The sequence below is a fragment of the Muscardinus avellanarius genome (assembly GCF_963383645.1).
Source record: "Muscardinus avellanarius genome assembly, chromosome: 7".
NCBI classification, from domain to species: domain Eukaryota; kingdom Metazoa; phylum Chordata; class Mammalia; order Rodentia; family Gliridae; genus Muscardinus; species Muscardinus avellanarius.
Window position 1 is genome coordinate 33249866 of NC_137793.1, and position 27657 is coordinate 33277522.

The 27657-nt window shown below is 54.1% G+C and overlaps 1 protein-coding gene across 1 annotated transcript in view; it reads left to right on the forward strand.

Annotated features, from left to right (window-relative positions):
• The window catches only part of SYNPO (synaptopodin), a gene marked incomplete at both ends in the record, with an annotated part of 37189 nt that extends 11929 nt beyond the window's left edge, over positions 1-25260 (forward strand). Inside the window, 2 exons of the mRNA XM_080699225.1 lie at positions 15955-18353; positions 24601-25260. Of these exons, the coding sequence (XP_080555351.1) occupies positions 15955-18353; positions 24601-25260 (3059 nt within the window). The remainder of the gene's footprint in view (positions 1-15954; positions 18354-24600) is intronic.
• Positions 25261-27657: the final 2397 nt, after the last annotated feature.

Here is a 27657-nt window from a genome sequence, read left to right on the forward strand (position 1 = left end):
CTCTGGGCCTCAAGCATTAATAGAAGAATAATATCAGCAAAAGCTCTTTATAGGTTTTTTGTGTGTAGTTCTAGGAATTGAATCCAGGGGCATTCTACCTCCGAGCTACACCCACCAGCCCTATTTTATTTTTATTATTTTTGGTACTGGGGATGGAACCCAGGGCTATACTCACAGACCTATTTTTTTTGTGTGTGGGTCTGGGGATGAAACCCAGGGGCATTCGACCTCCACACTACACCCCCTGCCCTATTTTTTAGTCTTTATTTTGAAACAGGATCTCACTAAGTTGTGGAGGGCCTCACTAAGTAGCTGAGGCTGTCCACGAACCGTGGTCCTCTGGTCTTAGTCTCCCAAATGCTGGGATTATAAGCGTGCGCCACCATGTCTGGCTCCAAGACCTATTATATATTTTATTTGGAAACAGGGCCTCACTATGTTGTTGAGAGCCTCACTAAGTAGCTGAGACTGGCTTCGAACCTATGCGATCCTCCTGTCTCATCTTCCCAAGTACTGGGATTACAAGCATGCGCCACCACACCTGGCTTTATTTTTATTTTAAAACAAGGTCTCCCTAGGTTGATGAAAGTCTTACTACTTACTGAGGCTGTCCTTAAACCTGTGATCCTCCTGTCTCAGCCTCCTGTCTCATTACAGGTGTGCACCACCCCTCAGCTCTTTATAGTTTTTTTGGTTTTTTTTGGTGGTACTGGGGGTGGAACCCAGAGGCTTTCTACCTCCGGGCTATACTTCCAGACCTATTTTATATTTTATTTGGAAACAGGGTTTCGCTAAGTTGCTGAGAGCCTCATTAAGTAGCTGAGGCTGGCTTCGAACCTGCGCGATCCTCCTGTCTCAGCCTCCCAAGCACGGGGATTACAAGCATACGCCACCATGCCAGGCTCTTTATAGTTTTTGAAGCCTTCCTCAGCTTCCTTCTCTCATTTACACCTTATAAACAGAGGTGGAGGCCCTACTTAAAGAGCTGACGTGGCCTGCGAAGGCCACCCAGCTGAGGAGGAGCACAGCAGAGCCTGGGATAGTCCCAGTCCAGTCCAGCCTGTTAAGGTCACTTGGAGTCTCAGAGGTGGGAGTCGGGGCAGCTCTGCTGTGAGCAGCATTTTATCCTTGGTTATTCTCTCAGTCAGCAACTGCTGAGTGCCCCCTCAGGCCTACGCACAGGTACATAGACCCAGCAAGGCCCCTGCCCTGCGGGGGCCGAGTACACTGACATGAACACAAACATCAATGGAATTGCAGAGAGGAGAGGCAGAGGAGCCCGTGTAGGGAGGGGAACGTGGCCTGTGACCTCTGAGGACCGAGAAGCCTCCTGGAGACCTGAGGGAGGAGGAGTGGTCAGAAGGGTGCAGCAGAGGAGAGGAGAGGAGAGGGCGAGAGGGAAGAAAGCCCTCTGTGCAGAAGGAGCAGCCTGTGCGAAGGCCCTAAGGTGAGAGGGTGCTGAAGGAGTCCAGCATGGCTGGCCAGCTGAAGAAGGGAGAGCCAGCTGAAGGGCGGTGTGGGGTGGCGGAGCATGGGGCCTGGGGCTCAGAGAGGCTAGAGGTACACGCTGGGAGGGGAAGCCTGCCTGGCACTGGACTGCAGGTGGTCCTCCTTTCTCTTCTTCTTTCCCTTGGATGGACATCCTGATGGCCCTGCCTGCTCTGGGTGCACACAGAGCGCATCTTCTTTCAGGCCTGTGTGCATCCTGCCTTCCTGGAGGGCCTTGGTGGTCCAGCAGCCTCAGGTGCAAGCTGCCGAGGTATGTTCTTTTTTTTTGTTTGTTTCTGGGGATGAAACCCAGGGGCATTCTATCTCCAAGCTATCCTGCAGTCCTATTTTTTTTTTTATTCTTTATTTCAAAACAAACAGTGGCTCACCAAGTCGCAGAAAGCCTCATTAAGTAGCTGAGGGCTGGCGGCAAACCTGCGATCCTCCTGTCTCTGCCTCCCAAGTACTGGGATTACAAGCATGTGCCACCATCCCCGGCTCGCTGAGGTATGTTCTTGGGCAGGTGGCTGGCTGTGCTCACTGAAAGCCCCTGAGGCCAACACCCTGGGAAGGCAGCTCAGACACTTGTGTCCTGAGCTCAGCTCTGCAGCCCACTGTTGGCCCGTCCCTGTTTCTCTTCAGGCCTCAGTTTTTCTAGCACAATAGGAAATACTCTGATTTTTCTGTACTAAAAATGTGGCCCATGGATGCAATGCCAGCATCCCCTGGAAGTTTGTTGGCAATGCAGAAGAAGCTCAGGTCCCGCCCCAGGCCTCCTGAATCGAATCATCATGTGTAGTTTATCAACACCCCTGGACAATGTATTTCAAAAAATTAGAAATATGGTTCTAGTCAGTCTTTTTTTTTTTTTTTTTTTGTAGTACTAGGGATGGAACCCAGGGGCATTCCACCTCTGAGCTACACCCCCAACCCTATTTTTTAGTCTTTTTATTTTTTGGATCAGGGTCTCACTGAGTTGCGAAAGGTCTCGCTAAATAGCTGAGGCTGTGAACCGCGATCCTCTGTTCTCCGCCTCCTGAATGCTGGGATTACAAGTGTGCACCACCACACTGGGCTAATCAGTCATTCTTCAATTAAAAAAAAAAAAAGAGCCAGGCGTGGTGGCGCACGCTTGTAATCCCAGCATTGGGAGGCTGAGACGAGGATGGCAATTCGTGGACAGCCTCAGCTACTTAGACCCTCCGGAACTTAGTGAGACCCTGTTTCAAAATAAAGAATATAAAGCCAGGTGTGGTGGCACATGCTTGTAATCCCAGCACTTGGGAGGCTGAGGGAGGAGGTTCACACAGGTTCAAAGCCAGCCTTAGCTACTTAGTGAGGCTCTCAGCAACTTAGTGAGACCCTGTTTCCAAATAAAGTATAAAACAGGTCTGGGAGTATAGCATGGAGGGAGAAAAGCCCCTGGGTTTCACTCCCAGTCCCACAAAAAATAAATAAATGATAAAAAAAATAGGGCAGGGGGTGTAGCTTGGAGGTCAGGTTCCATCCATCTCCAGACCCACACACACACACACAAAAAAGTCAAAACCTAGAATCTGCTTTTCTCTCCAGAGTTTTATATATGAAACACTTAAGAGGGACCTACCCAGTCTTTATTTATTTGTCCCATGAGTGAGGAGGGGACATGATCAGAAGTATGTTAGAGGCACAGACATGTTTAGGATGAGCAGCAGAAAGAAGAGGGATGGATTGGCAGAGAGGCCCATCTTCTTGTCCTCTCTGTCCCTGGAGAACTCTTGACTGGGTGACGACCGAGAGCCCTTTTGGCTCTGACCTTCAGGGTCCTCTGCTCTAGGAGTCTGGAATGGTGGGCCGCAGGGAGGCCACCTGACAGCCCAGTGACACCTTTCCTGCTTGTCCCCATCTTGGTGACCTGCGCCCTTCCCCTGGGAGTCCCTGAAAGGTAGCTGGTACTATTCTTAGAGTGTCAGGGTGGAGAGGAGAGAACATACTAGTGCATTATTGATGCCTCTGAGTCAACAGGATTATATTCAGGACTCCTGAGACCTGGCTCTCAGCGTAGCCTTCGTCACTGGCGTGGCAGGCATGACTGTGTTGCCCTGAGCGCCAGGAACCAGCCTTTCTGGCCTTGACCATCCTGCTCTTAGGGAAACGAGTCCTAAAATACAGTGGCCAGGACAAGGAGAAGTCTGCTCGGTGAACTAATTGTATTTCTTCATTCATCAGCATATGTTTATTGAGCACGTGTGACACGCAGTAGGCGTGGGTGCTCTGATGAATGAAACAAGGACGCGCACCATTAGCCAGCCTCAGTGTGCTCCACCATCGCCAGGCTGCAGGTGCCGGGCCTGGCGTGCGGGGTACCTGCATACACACGGGGATACTGTGCAGCCACCCACGAAGGCAGGAATTAGGAGAGCCCTGTAGAGGGGAGGAAACTGAGGCTCTGCTCAGATGAGGCTTACTGAAGGTAGCCAGAGCTTGGAACTGTATTGAACTCAGATTGGGTAGAGCAAAGCAACTATTTTAAATCAAGTGGTGGTGCGTATCATGAGGGCTTTGGGAACCCCTGCACTGCCCAGGGATAGGGACCTCATGCTGGAAGGAAATTAACTGGTTGGTTCTTAGTAAACCCAGGGTTGCATAGGAATTTGTACATGTCCTGAGTTCTCAGGATCTTGGAATGGGAGGTTAGCTGTGCTGTGGGCTGAAAGTTGAAATCTTGTCGAGTGAGTGGATAAGGCTCCCAGGTGGCACATCTCGGGAGTTTGGGAGCTAAAGACCTCTGTGTTGGGTGTCCTGGGAAGGTTCCTGGGCTTTTCTCTGCCCCTATTTTCTTTTCTCTCTCTCTCTCTCTCTCTCTCTCTCTCTCTCTCTCTCTCTCTCTCTCTCTCTCTTTTCTTTAGGTACTGGGGCAATCATCTATCACTGAGCTCCACCCCAACCCTATTTTTTATTCTTTATTTTTTATTTGTGTGTGTGTGTAGCACTGGGGGTGGAACCTAGGGGCTCCTCTACCTCCAGGCTATACTTCCAGACCTACTTCATTTGGAAACAGGGTCTCACTAAGTTGCTGAGAGCCTCACTCAGTAGCTGAGGCTGGCTTTAAACCTGTGCGATCCTCCTGTCTTAGCCTCCCAAGCGCTGGAATTACAAGCATGAGCCACCACAGCTGGCTTTTATTCTTTATTTTGAAACGGTCTCACTGAGTTGCAGAGGGCCTCACTAAGTAGCTGAGGCTGGCCGCAAACCTGCGATCCTCCTGTCTCAGCCTCCTGAGTACTAGGATTACAAGCGTGGGCCCAGCTTACCTCTATTTCTGATGGAGGAAGAATACTAGGAAAACTACAGAAGTGTTGTAAAGAATGTCACGTGATTACTGAGTGTAATTATGTGTTTAAGCATCTTTGATTACATGTATTTTTAGCATTATGGAGTCCAACTATATGCCAGAGCACATTCTAGGCATTTTTCTGTGTTCACCTAGAAACTTATTTATAAAATCATGGTTCTAAAGACCCAGTGGGTCCCCAGCCTGGCTGTGCATCAAAACTCCTCAGGGAGCCTGTGCATATTCTATGATCTCTGCATGTTGAGCACATCATCAGGGGGATTCTGATATACTGAATTTCTGGTCTGGGCAGACGAGGCCGGCGCTTGCCTGAGGCCCACATTGAGGTGGAGACCACGCGGAGGCTAAACCTCCTCCTCTAGCTCCTGGTCTGGCCCTTTGCTTCTATTCCTCATCTGCCCTGGAGCATCTGGAGGAAGGGAGCTGGGGAGACTGATGGTGAGCGATGATGACCGTGCCAGGCATTTTACAGGGCTTATCCTGCTTAATTGCTGGAGGGGTAGAAAAGGGCTCTCCCCAGCAACATGATCCTCCGGGACTCTTGAGCATCAGGTGACAGATTTTATTGTATCTCTCGAAAAGCGAGACCATTACTGAGGTTTCAGAGATGCTGAAGACACAAATTTGAAGCCATACCAGGTCCGGGGTGGGGTGGGTTCCCATTCTTCAGTAGCTTGTGCTCTCGAGGCAAGTTTTGTCGGGTGACTGGTTACTTGAAGACAGCGCAGGTTGGTGGGAGGGAAAAAGGCAGCCTCCCACAGGTGTGGGCCTGATACATGTGCACCTGTGCCAGCCTGCCACTTGCAGGTGTGCACACCAGCAGGCACTCAGCGTACACATATTGGTGTGTCTGTCCTGACCCCACTGGGTAGTGCATGCACAGCTGGGCACACTCTGTTGTGTTCAGTGCAGGTCTAAAGCAAGCAGCCCTCTGAGTGTGGACATTTGTACAGAGAAGCCGGTGCTGTCACTGGCTGATGTCTCACCAGCATTGAGAAAGTGAGAAGCCGGGCGTGGTGGTGGTGCACACCTGTAATCCCGGGACCTGGGAGGCGGAGACAAGAGGAACTCGGGTTTGAGGCAAGCCTCACTAATTTATCGAGGCCCTCAGCAACTTAGTGAGACCCTGTTTCAAAATAATAAATAAAAAAGAGGACTGGGGCTTTAGCTTGGAGGTAGCATACCCCTAGACACAATCTTCAGTACCACAAAAAGAAGAAAAAAGACAGAGAGCAGATGGCTGCAATGCAGGAGCATCTCCAGGACCTCAAAAAGCAGACGTAGAAGGGCAGTCAGAGAATGCATTCTTATTTACATTCCACCTCCACGTTAAGCGCATCATGCTCAAGCCTGCCAGGTGTGGCCTGCCTCAGGCCCTTAGCACTGGCTGCTCCCTCTGCCGCTTTTCTCCTGGACAAGTCGGCACCTTGCTCCTTCACCCTCAGTCCTTAGGTGCCTTTTCAGTGAGGACAGCTCTGATGGCCGTGCGTACCTTCGCAAGCCACTCCTGGCCCCATGCATTCCATCCAGGTTTTATTTTCCTCTACAGCCTTCATCATCCGCCTGTATCTATTTACTTGCTCCCCTCCGAGAATGCAAGCAGAGGTTTCCGTCTGTTTTTCTCCAAGGCTGAATCACGCCTGGCCCTTAGTTGACGTGCAATAATTGTTGGTTGAGTGAATGAAAACAAATACAGGGGTATTTATTTTCTTAAAATTGGCTAATTTTACTGAATTATCCACTGTAGCCTCTCCGTACGTAGTGGTTTACCTGAGACCACAGGTTTGGTGTGTATTTTCCAACATGAATTTGAAACTTAACCTAACTAGCAAGATCTTTAGCTCTCAGGGCTCCAGCTGGAATCCTTTCTGGATCGGGAGGGCAACATACTCTAGGACTCACTGACCTAGTCCAATACCCCCTTGGAACAGATGGATGAACCAGGGGCCAAAGAGGCTCAGGGACACGCCAAGTGTCATCCAGATTGCGACAGGAGAGACCCTGGAACCAAATGTCCTGACCCCTGGACTTTCTTTATAGTTTGAGAGGGAAGTGGAGGGTTCAGGAGGGGGCCAGACACCGCTGGTGGTTGGCTAATGGCATTGTGGGGGCAGAGTCCCCAGCACCCCACAACCCCAGCTGGTGCCTCCTGGCAGTGCAGCCAGCACAAGCTGCCCCTTCCCTCCCTGGAGTCTTGGGTCATGGGTCTGCTTCTGGGGGCCAGGATCCAACCCCCGTTCTCTCTGCTCCCTCACGCTGGCTAGAGCTTGGCACTGGGGTCTCCTGTGCCAAGATGATGCTGGGAGGGGCAGGGAGAGGCTGGAGGTGGGCTGTGCCTGATTGTGAGCCTCACAGGCCCAAACCCTGACCCAGAGGGGGCTGGTGAAGAGAGCGGAGCAGAGATGAAGCCCCAGCTTGTAGAATAATGCACAGATGGGCTTGTGCAGAAGGCTGGGGTTAAAAAATCTCCTTTATAAATCATTTCGGAAGCTCATTTGTTCAGCAGCTACTCTTCAAGGGGATTCTGAGATTCAGACAGGGGAAGTGATTGACCAAAGGCAGCCCAGCAAGTTGAATGTGACATCCTGTCGAGAGTCAAGGGGAGGGGAACAGACCATCTCCAGTTGAATTTGGTAAAGTAAGGCTGTGCAGGGGAGGGGCGGGCAGGCTGGATGGATATGGGCGTGGGAGACGGGGGCTAGAAACCCAAAGTCCACTCACCGGCCCAAAGTCTTGACGAATCCCCAAACCTTTTTGAGCCTCAGCTTCCTCGCGTGCAGAATGGAGACAAGTGCAGTCCTACCTCACAGCTTGCAAGGATATAATAAAACACCGTAAAGGTGGTAATGCTTCAAGGTGGGCTACCTTGCACCAAGATGTGTCTAAGTAGGCAGCAACTCAAATGAAAATGAGCCAGCCAGCCCTTGACTCTGAGACCAAGGATTCCCTTTTGAGGCAGGTGTGAGCTACTGAGACTCAGAGACGGTCAGCGCTGCCTGGGGGCAGGAGGGTCTGGGCAGGCTGGTCCTCCCAGAGCTGGGTGGTAAGAAGCACCAAGTAGCAAGCCGCGTCCTGGGCCCCGTGCTGTCTGCTGGACTCCCGTGGGCCCGGGCTGCCGCCATTCCTCGGGTCCCCCGCCCTCCCCCTGGTTATTTATTTTTTTGGAAGGAAGGAATGTGGGGAATTTACCGCAGGGCGCTGGCCTTCACTGCGGCTGTACTGCGGCCTCTTCTAGAAGGAAGCTGCTGAGACAGATGGCAGGGGAGGCGGAGGAGGCAGGGAAGGTGGAGGGTCCCAGCCGCTCTGGGGCCCGAGCAGTGGGCGTTATGTAACCCGCCCAGAGGCTCAGGACTGAGACCTTGGCTTGCCTGTCCTCTGGGTATGAATGAGCAGGGCCCCCAGGGAGCTGCGCCTGGCTTGCCGCCTGGCTTGCCGCAGGCTCTGGGCAGCACGATGGGCGTGGTCCCATCAAAGGCTCCTTTCTCCAGCTGGTGTTGATCTTAGGCATGGGGGTGGGTGGGGGAGGGGAATCACCTAGAGCCTTTCAGTCTCTGCTGAGCTGTCCCCATAGTTTGGAATGATCTTCTCATTCTTATGGCCATCTTTTGAGACTTAGAACGAATGCCTCTTCCTCCAGGAAGCCCACCTGATTGCTTTGTTCTAATTCATTCCTCTCTTAGGCTCTATGTTCTTCAGGCATGGAACATTCTATCTCTCTGGTATAGCACAGGTTTCATCTTCCCTTCTACCTACAGATTTTTTGTTATCCCCCCCCCCCCCCCGCCGAACCACCCACAGATCTCTGGTCTAGAATCTACACTGATCAGGAATGGTCTTCAGGCCTGAGTGGTGGAACAGATATGATGTGGGACGCTCGTTCCAGCGGTGGCTTTGGTCAGCACCTGAAGCCCTCCTGGCTGAGGCCCGAGCAGGGCTCAGAGTGTGCCAGGCCCTGGGACACATGGTGGGGACACCGCAATGACCTAGGCCCACACTGCCCCTGGCAGAGGCACAGACTGGAGGAAAGTCACCTCTCACCTTTTTGTCTCCTGATTATGTATTTAAGAAGGGCAGGTGTGACCGTCTCATTCCCAGGGCTTCCAGGGGCTGGGGTGGGGGTGGACACAGCAGCAGGAGGCTTACACAGGCCTGGCTTTCTGGGGTCAGACTGGGAGGCGGGGCCTGGACTGTGAACTTGGCCTCTGGGAACCTGCCTCTCTAGTTTTCTGTCTACTTTGGGATAAACCTTCCTCTCCCCTGTTCTCCATATCTAGGTTTCCGAAACCTGAGTGTGAGTCAGTGACTGGGCCAGGAGAGCAGGCAGGAGGGATGCTCTCCCTCCAGGGTCCTGGCTGGGACTGGAGTCAGCCTGCATGGACAGCTGCCAGCCCAGCCCGTGCTGACTTAGGACCCTGCATCTCAGTTTCCCCTCCCCCATCTCAGCCAGCCTGGATCCCTATCCACCGCCAGCAGGGGGAAACTAGTCATTCCAGGGGACCCCTCCTCCTTTGTCTTGGTTTCTGGGCTTTCTCAGCCTGCTGTTTCCGCTGAGCATCACCTCTGCTCTGAGGCCACTGAGCTGGGTTAGAGCAGGGCAGGTTGATCTAGGAGTCTGGATGGACTGGTAGAGGCTTCCTGGAAGAGGTGCCGTTGGGCTGGGGCTGGGACAGTGGGTGGGGAAAGCGAGTGTGCTGTGCAGGCAGAGTCTCCAGGAAGAAGACACCCAGGATGGCACTAGCCACCTCCAGTGCCATCCACTCTGCCCCGTGCTGGCCGTGGGCCCTCGAGGGAGTTAGCTTGCTTCCTCATCCTAAAACAGCCCTAAGGAACCTCCTCTGAGTTGCTGTGAGGATTAGAGGGGAGATATACAGAGGCCTTGGCTTGGCAGCATCCGGGCCTCCTAAGATACTGTCTGTCGTCAACCTTTTCAGCGTCATCATTATTCTGAAAACAGCCTTGGAAAGCCAGGCATGGTGGTGCATGCCTGTCATCCCAGTACTAGGGAGGTTGAGGCAGGAGGATAGCAGGTTTGAGAGCAGCCTCAGCAGCGTAGCAAGGCCCTGTTTCAAAATGAAAAATAAAAAGGGCTAGGGGTATACCTCAGAGGTAGAATGCCCCTGGGTCAATCCCTAGTACCAAGAGGAAAACAAACAAACAAACAAACACACAAACAAAAAACCTTGGAAGATGGGGGCAGGGGCAGAGAATAGAAGAGCTCCTGCTCTCAGGCTCCTTGCAGTCTGTGGGGGAAAAAAGCCCCAGACCACGATTGCTACTAAGCAAAACTTTGGGAGGCACATTGTGAGCCCCTGACAGACCCTGGGTGTGACCCCAGCTCTGCCTGACTGTGTGACCTTGAACATGTCGCTGCGCCCTCTGAGCCAGGTCTTCTGATGTGGGGATGAGATTGCTACTGTCCTCTTGGGTTGCTGCGAAGGTCAGCGAGGCCGGGGCCTGTCGTGGCGCCTGGCGCATGGCGAGCACATCCAGAAGAGTAACTTCTGCTCAAATGAATAATGCGCAGAGCAGTGTGGACAGGAGAGGGTGGATCAGGGAAGGAGGGGTGGTAGATTCAGGTTAGGGGGGAGGCTGGGGATCAGGGCATGTATGAAGGATGTGAGACAGAGAAGGGTTCCAGGTGTGTGGGGTGCAGGCAGGACGTCACAGGCAGGTGGGGAACCATGGCCACTGCTGACGGCCAGAGAGGAGGGCAGCGAGCTCTCTGAGCTCAGGGGCTTTGCATGCCAGGACGAGCACGACTCTCTTCTTGATCCCCCACGTCCTGGGAGACAGCAGAGGGTTCTGAGCAGGAGAGAAATGGGAGTGACGTGGGGAGTGGAGCTGGAAGGTGAATCTGGCTGCGTGGGGTGGGTTGATTGGCGGGGGAGAGACTGGGGGTGGAGAGGCCATTTAAAAGGCTGTTGCAAAATCGTTTTTTCCTGATAAAGAGCCGGGCTGAGTCATCTGTGGAGGAGAGAAGTCATATCCAGCTCCTCCATGCGGTGGTTGAGGTGGGATTTTCCTCTCTTCCTTGCCGGGTGGTTGGCTGCCTTTCCTGGAGGCTTTGAGAACTGAGGCCGCCCAGGAGCATCAGGGGAGCTGGGCTGCAGGGAGGACCCAACCGGAGTGAGTAAGCTGAGCGCTCAGAGGTGCCTTTGTGGTTAGGGGGTGTGACTGAGGGCATGCGGCATCCCCTTTCCGGCATCCAGGGAGAGGCACAGGGTGACTTCTACCGGCCTGTCAGGGGAAGGCTGGGGCTGGGCGCTTGGCTCCAGGGGCTCCTGTGTCCCAGGGCCTGTGGTCCTTCCCACCTAAGAAGGGATCACTCCCCGGAGAGGTCTGTCGTCTGTCTGCTGGCCTCAGTCAGGTTGCCCTGGGGGCAGGAGAACTCCCCAGGGCCTGGACTGTGTCATTTCCTCCCTTCAAGGCAGAGGCTGGCAGGCCAGCCTGGCCATTACTCAGGCCTCTCCATCTCCTGCCGCCAGCTCAGCTAGAGGTTGTACAGAGGCCAGCCATGGGTTCTTCCTGCCCCACCAGGGGAGTAGTTTACCCGGCCCGTTGCCATGACTCCCGGGCAGTCACAGTGGACTGCCGCAGGCCAATCTCTGTTCCTACCTTGGCTCCCTGTCCCACCCCACTCATCTAGCCAGGGCCTGGACAATCCCATGCACGGCAGTCGTGTGAAGAAGCATTTCCTTTAATTCTCCCTGTCCTGACCTTCTGCTCTGGACTTCCTGCCTCTGCCTCACCCCTTCCTTCAGATTCTTGGTCTAGACAGGCCCGCTGATGGGCGGCACCAGCAGAGGGTGACGGAGATGAGGAAAGGGCTTGTCCCTACCTGAGCTAGACTAGGACTGAGGGTCTGCTGACTCCCGACCTCAATATCTTTCCACGCTGCTAGCCTCTCATTCCTTATCAGTCATTTTAACCTTAGTAAGAATGAGGTTTATCAGCTCTTCTGCTGGGAGGGAGGAGGAGGAGGAGGGGAAGCATGGGTTGTCCTAGGAGGCCGAGTTTTCAGGGGAGAGGGCAGTGCTGAGGGGTATTGATCACCAGGTAAGGAAGCAGAGGGCCCTGCTGACCATCGTCCGGCCCTGGTCTAGAAGGCAGAGTGGTCCAAAGATGAGCCTGAGCTGCCAGACTTCGAGTTTGGAGTCCCAGCTCTGCCGCCATTTACAAGTTGCCCGACCCTGGGCAGGTGTTGCTGAGCCTGAGTTGCATGTGAAAAATGGGAGAATTAACTGTTTCACGGGGTTGTCGTGAGGGTGGACAAGGTGATGCACATGAAGTGCTCATTACCGGGCCGTGTGAGGGCCCGTAGTTAGGGCAGCCTTGCAGTCCTGGGGAAGGCACTGCTTGGGGCTGCCCAGTCCTTTCCCACTTGGAATTTACCCAGTGAGACCTGACCCCAGGCAGCTCTTTTTCTGCATCTGCCCTCTCCTTAAGGCCTGTCTTCAGGGCTCCTAATCCAGTGTCCAGCCTGGTTCTTTAAAAGACTAGTATCAGGGGTGGGGTTGGGGGGTCCCTCATAACCTGTGTAGCCAGGCAGCTTGAGGGCTCGGTGAGGTGCTGTCTCCTGTAGCCCTCAGCCACCTCCTATCTCTCTGACACCAGGGGGTACAATCTTAGACCAGCTAGCCATTGCCCGAGGTGGCAGATCCCTAGACTGGGGAATTTTAGATGGAGCTGCCCCAGAGCCCTGTGAGGAGGAACTCTGGGATGCCTGTGGCTGGTCAAGGTCCCCCCTCCCTCAGCTTTGTTTGTGCAGGGTGGCAAAAAATCATCTGGATTGTTGGCTGGGTCTGTTCCAGACCTCCCGCCAGATTCCTCTCCTCTGCCGTCACTGTGGGCTGGCATGGGGTACAGGCACTGCCCCCTCCTGCCCTTCCTTGCCATTCCTCGGGTCTCACAACAGAAACTGGGGCAGTTCCAAGCTCAGGGAGGTGTAGGGAAGGGTCAGCTGTGAGGGTAGCCGCCCCTGGCCCCTTCCCCTCCCTGAGACTCCCAGGCCAACCTATCCCCAAGGGCCTTTCACTCTCTGGCATTGAGGATCGTCTTAGTCCTGCGCCAGCAGAGCCAGCCTGGGGATGAGACTGAAGCAGAGAAGTAAAGGGAACACAGAAAGGGCTGTTGAGAGCATTCCCACGCTGGAGCGCGCCCTGTGAGCTGCACCCTGGGGGAAACTGCCAGCCAGCAGCCGAGTGGCTGCAGTGATGTAGAACGGAGGGTGAACCCGGCTTCACTCCTCTCTGGCTCTGTGATGTTGGGCGGTTCACTTCATCTCTCTGAGCCTTGGTCTTCTCATTAATAAAACATGCATAATGGCAGGTTTGTGCCTTATAAGGTTGGCTTGAGATTTAAATAGTAAGTGTAAAGTACATGTGCAGGCACACTCTAAGTGCCCAGTCCATGTTAGCGATGACTGCTGCGATTGTGTCCCGGGGAACACTGATGGGACTTGGGATGATTATCCTGACCATGTCCCAGCAGCTGCGTTCTGTATCTGCAAACCCTGCAGGATTGTCAGGCTGAAAAGGGAAGCCGTTTCATCTGTGAGGCTTTGGGGGCAGAACCACATCAAGATGTGGAAGTTAGTGCAAGTCAATAGCTGAGGAATGTATACCAGTGGAAGGTACCTCCTTGGGGTGGTGAGCTTGCAGGGATGTAAAAACTCTGTGGGGAACTGGACCTTGGAATGGCCATCTCTGAGAATGTATGATTTGGGGCCTTAAGCTCGGAATCCGCTGCTGTGTGACGTTCAGGACGCTGATCTATGGAGTGAATCTCCTTTGCTAGATCTGACCCCTTCTAGGGAGTAGAATGGGGTCACCAACTGCCACCCCTTCCCAGACTTGCATGAGCCTCCTGCCACGCGTCCACCTGGGCTTGATGACCATATGCCCCTGGCATTCATGACCTCACTGTGGCCTCCCAACACTACTGTCAAGTGTTTCCCCCCTTCTCAGTTAGACATGTGGCTCTTGGAGATGCAGTAGCCTGGGTTCAGGCAGGAGGCCTGGGTCCCTAGCAGAGCAGAGGAGACAGACACTCCAGAGCCAAGCAGCATCTCAGGGCCTCCTGTGTAGCTGGCGGTCCCCACTGCGGCACCCTCCTTGGAGAACAACCTGGCTGAATCCTACAGTTTTTATCGATGGGGTGACCCAGGCAGGAGAGGAGTCTCCCCAGGGTCAGCAGGTGTTGAGGGCAGGTGGGGAGGGCTTTGTGGTTTCACTGTTCCCAAAGCCAGGCTCTGATGGGAGGAAGGAAGGAGTGGGGTCAGAAAGCATGTGGCTGCTTGGCCTGGATCCAGTGAAGCTGCCATCGTCTGCAGGTCCCACCCTGGCTACTCTCTGGACCTCAGTTTTCCCACCTAGAAAATGAGGTGGTAAGTGAAGTAGGTCCCAAGTAGCCCCCAAGGGTCCTCCCAGCTTGGAGAGTCCAGGAATTCTGAACCTGGCTGGCAGGCTGCCTAGGAAGACTGTCCCTGGAGACACACTCAGCAGGTCGCAGGCAGTGCTAATGAGGGCAAGTGGGAGGGAGGGCAGGGTCAGATTCCTCCAGAACTAATTAGCTTCCCACAGTAGTGGGGAGAGGGGGGAGGGAAGGAGGAATTGTCTCAGCCATTGACTAACCTCATGACCCTGGCCATAGGCTAAACCATCCCTCCGTCTGTTGGTTCATTTGTTTATGCATCTATTTGTTCGTTTACTGTTCAATGAGCATTAGTTGAGCACTTGACAGTGTACCAGCTGGGCCCTGGGGAGTGAAGAAGTGTTTGCCTCCATGGAACTTAATGGAGGCCTGATTCCTGACCTCCCCCAGGTTGAGCTTGCACACTTGCTGACTCCCCCCACCCCAAAGGCCATGCACCGACTTCAACATTCGCCGACTTTGGCAGTGTGACCTGGGGTCAGTTTACCTACAAGTCTTTGAACATAAGTTTTCTCTCCGCAAAATGAGCAAGTACTGCTTGTCTCAGAGTGCTCTTGGGAAGATAAAATAAAAGTGCAATATTTTAGTGTAGTCACTACTGAATTAGCCCAATTTCTAGTGTTGAAATAAACTTTTAAATGATTGTTTAAGTAAAAATGGGAAGAAGTGCTGGAAGGGTACAGAGAAGAAATGGACAACGGTGGTCATGTGATTATGGTGTGGAGTAAACAGGAATGAAGGGACGCTTTTCACTGTGTATCTTTTTATGTTTTTATTTTTATAAATAAAATGGGAATATATTACTTATTCTAAGAAGAAATGTTAGTGCCAACTCTTTATAAAACCAAAGCAAATTGCTACACTGTGGGTTTCAAAGTATAAAAGAACCTAAGAAAGGCACAAAGAACCTGGCATGGTGGTGCCTGACTATGATCCCAGTGACTGAAGGAGGAGGATCACAAGTTCAAGGCCAACCTAAGCAATTTAGGATGACCCCCACCTTGAAATAAAAAAATAGAGGCTAGAGGCTGTGATATATGCATATAATCCCAGTACTTGGGAGGCTGAGATGAGAGGATTACAGGTTTGAGGCCAGTACAAGACATCTTGGTGAAACCTGTTTCAAAATAAATAAAATAGGCCAGGCGTGGTGGTGCATGCTTGTAATCCTAGCACTGGAGAGGCTGAGACAGGAGGATTGCACAGGTTCGAAGCCAGCCTCGGCTACTTAGTGAGGCTCTCAGAAACTTAGCGAGACTCTATTTCCAAATAAAATATAAAATAGATCTGGAAGGATAGCCCGGAGGTATAAAAGCCCCTGGGTTCTACCCCCAGTACCACACACACATACACACACACATACACACACACATACACACACACACACTAAATAAAATAGGGATGGGGGTACAGCTCAGAGGTAGAATGCCCCTAGATTCCATCCTAGTAACACACACACACACACACACACACACACACACACACACACACATGTAATCAGGGAAGGCTTGACGGAGGCGGTGACATTTGTGCTGGGCCCTGACGGGTGAGTCACCTCTCTTTATGAGAGCTGATTCTAGGAAACGGTGAGTAGAGATCAGATTCCGGAGGAGAAGGCCATGTGTGCGAGGGGCATGGGTGCCTGCCTGCCTGTCTGTCTGCATTCCCATTTGCTAATGGCCCTCTGTCTTTCCCTGCAGCGTTGGGCCGCAGTACCAGCCTCACTGAGAAGGACCTGAAGGAGGCCAAGGCCAGGAGCCAGCGGATCGCAGCCCAGCTGAGTACCCCTCCCAGCTCCAACTCCCGGGGCGTCCAGCTCTTCAACAGGCGGCGGCAGAGGGTGAACGAATTCACCTTGGAGAGCTGCGGACAGAGGGGACAGAAGCCCAGCCAGGAGTCCCTCAGAGTGCTCCCTGCAAGCCCCACAGGCCATGCCCCAGGGCTCAGCCTGAGTTCCACCTCGCCACCCAAGCCAGGCCCGCCAAGCCACCCCAGCTCCCAGGCCCCCACCAGAGGGGTCCCTGGCCACGGTATGGAGGGGTACTCAGAGGAGACCAGCTTGCTGCAGCACCTGGAGAAGATGGCCAGTGAGGAGGAAGAGGTGCCCCTGGTGGTGTATTTAAAGGAGAATGCAGCCCTGCTAACAGCCAATGGGCTCCACCTGTCCCAGAGCCGAGAGGCCCAGCCGGCCCCGCCGACCTCCACTCCAGCTGAGGTCCACAGCCCGGCCGCGGATGTGAACCAGAACCTTTCCTCACCCAGTGCCACGCTCGCCACACCAGCTTCTAACAGCAACCCGCCCGCCACCGATGTCAATCAGAACCCCCTGGGAACTGTCCTCCCACACAGCCTGCAGCTGTCCGATGTCCAGCAGAATTCATCTGATGCACAGTGCCCGCCCAATGGCATGACATCCAATGCCAAACCCAGTGTCCTGTGTGCTGATGTGCGGCCCCAGGCATCTGCGGAGGAGGCGAGAGCCAGCATGCTCCTCATTGATAAGGTTTCACCTCCGCTCACTACCAGCACCTTCTCCAGAGAAGCTACCCCCATCCCGGGTTCTGGGGCCCCAGCCCCCGATTTCATGTCCAGCTCCCTGCTCATCGACCTTCAGCCCAGCACCCTCATGATGTCCACAGAGCAAGAGATGTGTGGGCGGGCAGCTGCCACCACCCCCACCAAGGGGTACAGTGAGGTCCACCTCACACTGGCCAAGCCCGCATCGGTGGTCAACAGGACGGCCAGGCCTTTTGGAATCCAGACACCAGCGGGCACCGGACAGATGGAGCGGAGCCCCATGGTGGAAAGACGGCATTTTGGGGAGAAGGTCCCAGCTCACCAGCCCCTCACCATGGCAGACAGGAGTCCCCGGCCCCAGAGACATGTCATATCCCACAGCCCCATGGTAGAAAGAAGGCTGGTGGGGCAGCGAAGCCCTGCCCTGGAGAGACGCCCCTTGGGGAACTTCACCCCGCCCCCCACCTATGCAGAGACCTTGTCCACAGCACCCCCTGCTTCCCGGGTTAGGTCTCCCCCTTCTTACTCTGCCTTGTACCCCAGCTCCGACCCCAAGCTTTCTCATCCCAAGGGCCAGGCAGCTCCCGCCAGCAAGACAGGCATTTTGGAGGAGTCGATGATCCGCCGGAGCAGCCGCAAGTCCATGTTCACCTTCGTGGAGAAGCCAAAGGTGACCCCGAATCCAGACCTGCTGGATCTGGTGCAGACGGCGGATGAGAAGCGGAGGCAGAGGGACCAGGGGGAGCCGGGTGCGGACGAGGAGCCCTTCGCGCTAGGAGCTGAGGCCTCCAACTTCCAGCAGGAGCTGGGCCCCAGGGACAGGGACAGGGCCAGCCCCGCGGCGGCGGAGGAGGCCGTCCCGGAATGGGCCTCGTGCCTCAAGTCCCCGCGCATCCAGGCCAAGCCCAAGCCCAAACCCAACCAGAATCTGTCTGAGGCATCCGGGAAGGGTGCAGAGCTCTATGCCCGCCGCCAGTCACGGATGGAGAAGTATGTCATCGAGTCTTCGGGCCAGCCCCCCGAGTTGACCCGCTGCCCTTCACCCACCATGTCCCTGCCCTCATCCTGGAAATACTCCACCAATGCCCCCGGCGGCTTCCGAGTGGCGTCCCTTAGCCCGGCGCGGACCCCACCTGCCTCCCTGTACCACGGCTACCTGCCCGAGAACGGGGTCCTGCGCCCAGAGCCCACCAAGCAGCCGTACCAGATGCGACCCTCGCTCTACGTCCTCTCGCCCATCAAGGAACCTGCCAAGGCCTCACCACGGGCCTCCTCCTCCAGAGCCGCTTCGTCCAGGGCGGCCTCTCCGAGAGCTGCCTCCCCCGCCAAGCCGAGCTCCCTGGACCTGGTGCCCAGCCTGCCCAAGGGGGCTCTCCCGCCGTCCCCTGCCCTGCCACGGCCCTCCCGTTCCTCGCCCGGCCTCTACGCCTCGCCTGGCCAGGACAGCCTCCCGCCCACTGCCGTGAGCCCCACCTACAGCAGCGACATCTCTCCCGTGTCTCCTTCTCGGGCCTGGTCTCCCCGGGCCAAGCAGGCCCCCAGGCCCTCCTTCTCCACCCGGAACGCAGGCATCGAGGCTCAGGTGTGGAAGCCTTCCTTCTGCTTCAAGTAACGGATCCCCCACTGTCTCTCTGGGCCTTTCTCCCGGGCGTGGAGAGCTGAAGTGGCAGGAAATGGCGCAGGGCTCAGGTGGATGGGAAGTCCAGGGCTCAAGGTCCCTGACCTAGGGGGTCACCTTCCCTCTCTGAGCTGCAGCGGCCTCTTCACCACAAGGGGGCTCCCACTCCATGTCTGGCTAGGAAGGAGGGTCCTGGAGAGGGAAGACCTGGGCAGGTCCTGAGAGGCCCCTGGGGGTGCCTCGGGCCTTGGTGAGCTTCAGGGCGGGCAGTGTGAAGCCAGCGACTTGCTATGCCTGCAAGGGGATGCTTGCTAATGGGGACTTCTGGAGCAGACAGCCTGCTGCCGCCTGTGCATCCTGCCGGCTGAGGTCAGCCTCCTGGGCTGCGCAGGCCTCCCTCACAGCTACTCCTGGCATCTTTCTTCCTGTTGCTGGACTCTCCTCTCTGAGGGCCTGCCTCTCCCCTCTCTGCCTCTGGACATGTTTCCTCTCCGCTGCTTCAGAGAGCTTTGCCCGACCTCCACCTCTCCTGGTCCTCGGCTGGATGTGGACTCCGCCCACCCTGTGTTCAACGTTCTTCTTCCTGCCTCTCCATCCGGCTCCTCAGCACCCTCTCCAGACCTGGCTTCACTTGAGAGAGGCTCTGGGGCCCACAACTAGTTCTGTTCCACCTGGCTTGCCCTCATGTTTGGGGGGAGGGGATGGCCCAAGGGATCCCAGGGAGAAGAGCCCCATAGAAGAAGGTCCTATGCATGTGGGTGTGCTAGTAGGAGAGTGGCCCCTTCGTGATGTATCCATATCTGTTTTGGTTTCAACCTGAGCCAGAATGACAAAAAGTAGCCACCGAAGTGCAGTGCAATAGGCCCCAGAGAGAGAAGCAGGGGGGCAGGAATCTGGTCCCACCTGTGCCTCCCATTTGCTTTGTGATGTTGGCCAAGTCATTTTCTCTGGCCGGGCCTCAGTTTCTTATTTATACAAGGGCCCTCCTAGCTGATAATCTTTGAGGATTGAGAGGATAGGCTGATGCTATAGGAGAAAGGAAATGGGCCATTGCTAAAGGTAGATGTCTGTGAGGGTGACCTGGTGAGGTATGGCTGGGATGAGCTGCTGCAGGAGGCTAAGGATGAGAAGCCCGGGCTGGGCCAGCAGGGGCTCGTGGTTGCCTGGAGATAGCGGGAGGTGGTGAGGGCTAGCAGGTGCCCAGCAGATTAGAAGGAAGGGAGAGAGAAGACCCTAAAGTTTCAAGGAAAAGTCTGGGACTTAGACCTGAATGCTAACACACCGACTGCATGTATATCATCAGGTCTCAGTTTCCCTGTTCACACAGTGAAGATGTAAAGGCAGGTAGCCTGAGATCCCCAACCTCCTAGACTCTTTGTGGAGGATGAGAGAATGCAGATGCGAGAGGCAGGATTCAGATGGAAGCTTCCCAAGACGGGGGGCCAAGGACCACCCACTTCCTCTCTCTCAGCCCTATTTCTGGGATCCCCAGAGGGGCGAGGGGTGGTGGAGGCGGTGCCCATGCTGGGCCAAGCCTGCAGTTTTCTGTGCGCTGGGCTCGTCTCCATGGGAACAGGGGTGCCTTCTCTGTGAGCTCACTCCGCACAGAGTGAGGGGGCATGCGTGGGAGAATTGGGAGTGAGCTCGCTCATCGTGTCCCTCTGGGAACCCACGGAAGTCCTGCCCTGGACCCTTGCTCCCCTGAACCCCTGGTGGCCAGCAGTGGAAGAGACCACCCTCCACCTGCAGCCCCTGAGGCCAGGCTGAGCTCTTCTCCCAGCTTTGTCCTCTCTCCTGTTCTCAATACACTCTGCCTCAAATCTGTCTCGCTTCTTTCTTCTGCGCTGCTGCTGCTGCTGCAGCCACCACTGTGGCTGGCCATGGGTCATGGCTCCCACACTCCTCGCTGATTCTGCCTGGGAGGTGCAGTAGGGCTGTTCAGCTACTGGGTGCGGAAGTGGGGCTGTGTGTCGAGAGCTCCCTGAAGCCACCGTGTATCTGGTCCACAGGGGTGCAGCAGCATGCAGCCTGGGAGTGAGGCTGCCCTTTCTCTTCCCTGAGTGAGCCCCCAGGGACCAGAGGCCTGTGCGAGCCACCTTGTCTTCTCCTTCCCTCAGACTGCCTAAGAGCCTGGGGACACACACTGCCCTTATGGCCCAGGTCTGTTTGGGTTCTTTAAAACTGGAATTGAAATGTCTTTGGCCAGAACATTCGCTCTCCAGTTCCCACACCCTCCACTTCTACCCCTCCCACAATGGTCTAAATGTGGCCATGTCCCACGTTCATCACCATCACTGCCTGGCTCCTGAAAGCACCAAGTTTCTACCCCTGGTAGAAACGCATGCCAGCTCTGTACCTGATTCCCGTGTGACCCTGCATGGCCTTGCCCGCCTCTGGCCTCAGTTTCTCCTTCCATGCAAGGGCAAGGGTTGCAGAAAGTGGTCTGGGAGCTCCCTGTAGTCTCTGCTGCCCTGCTCTGCCCCAACACGTCCCCCGCTGTGGGGCTGAGTTGACTGGGTGCTACTCTCTGAATCTTTGTTTCCTGCATTTCTAGGAGTTCAGCATATAGGTGCATAAGCCCTTTGGTAGAAAGCGAGCGGTGCTAATTTCCTGCAGCCTGTTTGTATTGGGCACCCCTCCCCCCTTGCATAGAGTCAGTCCCAGGACCTAGAGTCAGTATGAGATCAGGCCTGGCCCACCTCCAAAGGCTGGAACTGCTCACCACTACCCACAACATTTCAACCCAGGCCTGAGCCATTCCAGTTTTCAGTCTTGGCTGAATTCTGACTCTTTCCACTTGTTGGACCCATCAAACCCATCATGGTCATGGAAGGCAAAGACAACTCTTTGAGGGTTTTTATTTATTTTTTATTTTATTTTATTGTATGGTACTAGAGATGGAACCCAGGGATGTTCTACCTCTGATCTATACTCCCAGCCCTATATTTTAGTGTGTGTGTGTGTGTGTGTGTGTGTGTGTGTGTGTGTGTGTGGTACTGAGAGGTAAATCCATAGAAATTCTACCTCCAAGCTATATCCCCAGCCCTATTTTATTTTTCTTTATTTTGAAACAGGTTCTAAGTTGTAGAGGGCCTCACTAAGTAGCTGAGGCTGACTGCAAACATGTGATCCTCCTGTTTCAGCCTCCTAAATATTGGGATTACAAGCATGTGCCACCACGCCCAGCTGTTCTTTCTTTCTTTCTTTCTTTTGGTGGTACTGGGGATAGAACCCAGGGGCCTTCTATACGTCCGGGCTACATTCCCAGACCTATTTTATATTTTATTTGGAAACAGGGTCTCTTAAGCCAACGAGGCTGGCTTTGAACCTGCATGATTCTCCTGTCTCAGCCTCCCAACCGCGGGAATTACAAGCGTGCACCGCCACACCTGGCTAGCTGTTCTTTATTTTGAAACAAGGTCTCACTAAGTTGTGGAGGGCCTCACTAAATAGCTGCGGTTGGCTGCAAATCTGTGAACCTCCTGTCTCAGTCTCCCAAGTACTGGGATTACAAGCCTGTACCACCATGCTCAGCAATTAAGACGTTTTTATACTGTTATTGTAGCTCCCCCTACCCCAGCCTTCTCTTCTGGCTGAAGAGCCTGGGCTCTGCTGCCTCTCTGGCTACTGACTGACTTGGGCCATGAGCTCTTGTCTCCACCTACCTGCTCAAGGTGGCATTGACATTGGGTACAGGGACATGCCTGAGCATCTCCAACTTGGCATTTGGCTCTGAGACTCTGGTCTCAGCCTCCAGTCCTTCCTGTCTGGCCAGGACCTCCTTCCAAGCTCCTCTCCCTACTTATGGGGTCTGTCTTCGCAGACTGTGAGCTTCCTGGGATATGTCACAGACACAAAGCTGCTCTCAGTGTCTCTGACTCACAAATACACAACTCTGACCTTGGGGATAAAAAAAGGCATTTCATGTTGAGCCTTAACCACCCGATTTGATGACTAGAAAGTTGAAGGTCCCCAGGAGGTTTTTAAAAGTCACTGCAGAATTACCATCCCATGAAAAATGTCCTCTTTGGGCTGTTGTTTACCATTCCTCTGTAGGTTAAAAATATTCTGAGACCAACATCATCTAGAAGCTGCTGCATTCTGTTTGGAAAATATCTACAATCTGTGTCTGTTCCTTCCTTTTGATTGGAAGGAACTAGAATCTCGATTGGTTGAAAGGATGACTAGCTTGGTTGTGGCTGATTGTTGATTGGATGAAAGAATGGATCATGTGTATGGTTCTAGATTTTGATTGGGTAGAAGGCAATGAATGGACTGGCTAGCTGAGGACTTTAATGGAGGCATGGTTGCTGGTGAAGTTGGATTGGACTGTGAGCCCCGTACGATGGTTATTGCTGGAGTCCAACTGGATTAACGGTGGGCTGTTTGGAGATACATGCTACACATGAATTCCCTGGCCTCCACTCTCAAACCAGTTAAACAGCTTAAACAGACTGAACAGCAGTCTGGAGCGTGTGCACACATACATTTACACCACTTTCTGGTGGGTAGCACGCAATGGTGTTATTACACCTCTGAGCTTCATTTTCTTTATTAGGAAATAGGCTGTGATAATGCCAGCTTCCCCATCTATCTGTTGTGAGGAGTCAATGAGAGATAAAGGGTGAGAATAAACCTAGTAGAAGAAAAAGTCCTTGAATAGGCAGGATACAGGTACCACAGTGCATAGCAGAGGAGCACTTTGTACCCTCACAGCTATTCACCACTCCCACCTCCGAGAACTGCACCCTCCTCCTGGTGCAAGTAAGAAGTTTAGAGAGGGGAGTGTGCTGGCTAGGGAAGAATGAACAACCTTCCTTATGTGTCTCCATCTGTTCTAGGAACTTCCTCCCTGTTAGGTATCCAAAGAAAAGCAAGGAGGTGACCACAGCAACAAAGCAAGTGGCTTGAGGCTGAGAAAGTCTCTTACTCAGCCCAACTTTAATGATAGTAGCTAATCTATTTAAATTTAGATTTCTTTTTGGTAGCAAGGAGTGAATTCATGGGCATTCCACCTCTGAGCTAGACCCCCAGCCCCTCCTTTTTAATTTTTTTTTTCTTTTTTTGCGAGTCTGGGGATGGAACCCAGGGCCATTTGACCTCCGAGCTACACGCTGGCCCTCTATTCTTATTCTTTATTTTGAAACAGGGTCTCACTGAGTTGCGGAGGGCCTCACTAAGTAGCTGAGGCTGTCGGCAAACCGCAATCCTCCGGTCTCAGCCTCACTGAATGCTGGGATTACAAACGTGTGCCACCACGCCCTGCTATTTTTTTTTTTTTTTTTTGAAACAGAGTCTCACTGAGTTGCTAAGGGTGTTGCCACCTTGTGAGGCTGGCCTTGAACCTATGATCCTCCTGTCTTAGCATCCCTAGTACTGGGATTTTAGGCGTGGGCCACCACATCCAGCTATATTAAGATTTTTTAAATAGATAATACAGCTACATTTAGATTTTTAAATAGATAATACACGTAGTGAGGCTCTCTGCAACTTAGTGAAACCCTGTTTCCAAATACAATATGATAGGGCTGGAGGTATAGCTCAAAGATAGAATGCCACTGGGTTCAATCACAAGTACCACATAGGCACACACACACAAAAACATTCACGTGGTTCAAAAGCAATCTAAATTTATCCAGAAAGTAATACCTTAAAAAGCCTTGTTCCCAGCCCTTGTGGCCATACATTCTGTCCCTGTTTGTCTCGTTTCCAAATAGATAACCACTTTGGTTATTTTCCCGTATTCCCCTCCAGTACCTCTTTATGGTAACTAACATCTATCAGCAGTTTCCTCCAAGAAGTACGCCAATACATATATGATGTTCTTTTACATGAGTGATCTCCATCCGTCACAAGGACCCTATAGCAAACTCATTTTACAGAGAAGTAAGTCGAAGCTCTGAGGAAGAAAGCAACGTGCCCAGTCACCAGTAAGTGAAGAAGTCTGTCTCCATAGTGAGCATTCTTAACCTCTGGCCATCTGCGACCCGGTCTGACTCCTCGGCCGACCCCTGACTCCACGTACAGGCTTTTGCAAACACCCTGTGGCTGGGCTGGGAGCTGGGTCACCTGCGTTTTATTGCAGGCTCTACCTGACTAGTCGGTGCCTTCCCGTCTCTGTATAAAGGATGAATCGGACTCTTCCCAAACCCGGGTAGTATATAGGACCCCAGCACTAACGCCCACCCCGCCCCCTCTGCTCTCTCCCCAGGACCGCCAGGAGAGCCAGCCCACTTCCCCGCCGTGGACCCCGGGCGCGTCCCGGCCCCCCAGCAGCCTGGACGGCTGGGTGAGCCCGGGACCGTGGGAGCCCGGCCGCGGGAGCAGCGTGAGCAGCCCCCCGCCGCTGCCGCCACCGCCCATGTCTCCCTCCTGGAGCGAGCGCTCGGTATCCCCGCTGCGACCCGACGCGGAGGCGCGGCCCCCCAGCCGCCAGCTGCAAGCGCTCTTGGCGCGAAACATCATCAACGCAGCCCGGCGCAAGAGCGCCTCCCCGCGGCCGGCGGGCGCCGAGAGCCTGCGGCCCTTCTCCCCGCCCGGGCCGCCGCCGCCGCCGCCGCGCATGCGCTCGCCGCAGCCCGCCCGCCCGGGCCCGGGCCCCCCCCGCGCCGCGGCGTTCGCCCCCATCCCGCGGAGCCCGCTGCCCGCCGGACCCCCGCCCTGCGCCAGCCCCCGGAGCCCGCTGCCCGCGCCGCCCAGGCCCTTCCCCTACCGCCGCTCGCCCACGGACTCCGACGTGTCGCTCGACTCTGAGGACTCCGGGGTTAAGTCGCCTGGCATCCTCGGCTACAACATCTGCCCCCGCGGGTGGAATGGCAGCCTGAGGCTCAAGCGCGGGAGCCTCCCGACCGAGGCCTCCTGCACCACCTAGAGTCCCATACCGGGAGGCGAGCCGGAAGAAGAGCCATTGGGCTTGGGCAACCCCGGCACCACGATCCCAAGGGGTCTGGGCTCAGGGGTCAGCCCCAGGGTGTCAGGAAAGGAGAGCTCTGGGCTTGGGGACCGAGTAGGGACCCAGGCTTAGGTCTGGCCTTTGCTCTATCATTCAGAGGTGTGACCCTGGGCTAGACCCTTAGTTTTTCCTCTGTTTAATGTGGCTCTGGACACCACAGTTTAAATTTCCCCTTCCATCAACACTTACACACAAACACAAACACACACACGTGCCTTGGAGGAGGCCACTATGTATGGACCCTTGGACTTGCTGCATTCCAGGACTCTATGCTCCTTCCTCCCTCTTGTCTCTGCGCTCTGGAGCCTGGCAAATGAGGGGCATATTCAGGAAAACCAAAGCACATCTTATGTCCAGGCCCTGGATTTACCACCCGGGTCCCTGGCATCAATCCTAGGCAGGAGCAGCTGTTTTCCATCCCTTCTCAGACTAGCTCTATTTTTACCCAGTGACCTTTAGAAAGATCTCCCAGGCAAACTCAAGGTGCCTCACTGGCCTCTCTGAAAAGAAGGGGCAGGAAGATTCTCCCAGGCCCTGTCTGTCTGCTACTTACTCCACCCCAGTTCAAACTACATGGGGCGTCTTCTCCGCAGCCAGGGAAGACACCGTAAGGTGATGATTTTCCCCAGGCCCTGGGCTTGTGCCTCCAGCCTGTCTGTCTTCTGAGTCCATTCAGAGGAGGTTCTGGGCTCAAAGCTGGGCTGGAATGTTAAGAGACACAGTGGCTTTATCTGATTGCCCCAGTTTGGGGTTTCTCTATTTGGAACAAGGGAGGCAAAAAATTGTTATAGAAAGTAAGAGAACCATGGCCAGGATGCATGGAGGAGACTTTAGAGGCAATGGAGACCTCGGGCAGTTCTTCCGGTCCTGAAATTTCATGGTGTTAGGACGCAGGGAGGGGTGGTAGTGGAGGACGGCTGGCCTTAATTCAGGGTCAGGTGAGCTTGAGTGGGCTGGTAAGGGGTTAGCCAGAGACTGTGTTTCTGGTCACCTAAGAGATGCCCCCTTTCTTCAGTCTCACCCCTCTTTTCTCTTCATACTCTAACCTAGCTCATGGCAGGTGCACAGTGACTTTGAGAATCCTGGCTGCCATCCCTAGCTTGTCCCTTAAGCCCTGATCCTGATCCCATGAGAGAGACAGGAATGTGGCTATTCTTTAGTTTCCAGAATTGGATGGTGGTATCCCCTGGAAGTTCAGAATACCAACTTCAGGATACTTTGTAGGAGTATATGGGGTGGTGGTAGATGAAATTTGCTGAGGATAAAAATATATGTATAGAGTATCAGGATGTTGCTAAAGGTGAGGGCAGAGTGATTTGGGGTTAAGGGTAGAAATACCCATGCAGCAGGGTGACATCAGACGTGGAGGCATCCCTCCAATCCCCTTCCCTCCTTCTCACAAGCCTAGGGAAAGCTAGAGTCAGGATGGAAGAGAGTCAGATTGGGTTGAAATAAAGGAGTGATCCCAGAGGGTTCTGTGGCCTAAGGATTTGGAACAGGCCCTGCTGGTGGGAAGATGAGAGGGTACTCCTATTCATTTAATAATGAGCGACCACATTTATTAAAGCCACGCCCTGTGGCAGGGACCCTTACAGCATGGGAAACGTGGGGCTAAGAATGTCTCCCCGACAAGAGATGCTTTCAGGCCATTTGCTGATGCAGCGGCACAGAGAGAATCCACTTCTGCCTGCATTTCTCCAGAGAGCCAGCAGGAGGCAGGCTTGGAAAGCCTGGCTGTTCTGGTTGTTCTCTCATTCTGTCTCCTCCCCCACCCTCTCCCTTAATCCGCTAGAGTTTGCTTGTGTCCCCCTCTTGCCTCCTATAGAATTCAGCTAAATAAATGCTTCCTGCGACATTCTGTTTCTTGTGTCATTTTTGGCTTCTCTGAAGCCCGTCTCTCTTCCTCCAGCACACTGTGTGATGGGAATATCTGCGACAAGTGGGCTGGGAGCTTGAGAGCAAGCAATCAAAAGGAGAGATGGGAAATAATGGGGAGACTCAGGATCAGAGAAGCCCCTGGGTTGAAGTCCTGGTTGTATCACTGACTAGCCTGCTCTGACTGGCTCCCCTTCTCCAAGCCTCAGCTTCCTCATGTGTATAATGGAACTAGGTAACGTCTCAGGGTGGCACGACCCAGACTCTGACCACACCGGAGTGGGCAGGGCCCAGCTGGGTCAGGGCCTAGCACTCTGGGGCTGCTTGCTCATGGCAGCTCATGGTTCCACCGTAAGAAGTCACGACTGAGCCCAGCAACACTAGTGAGATCAGGTCCAGACCATCAGGAGTCCTCTTCTCCTGTAGCCCACTCCCAGATGG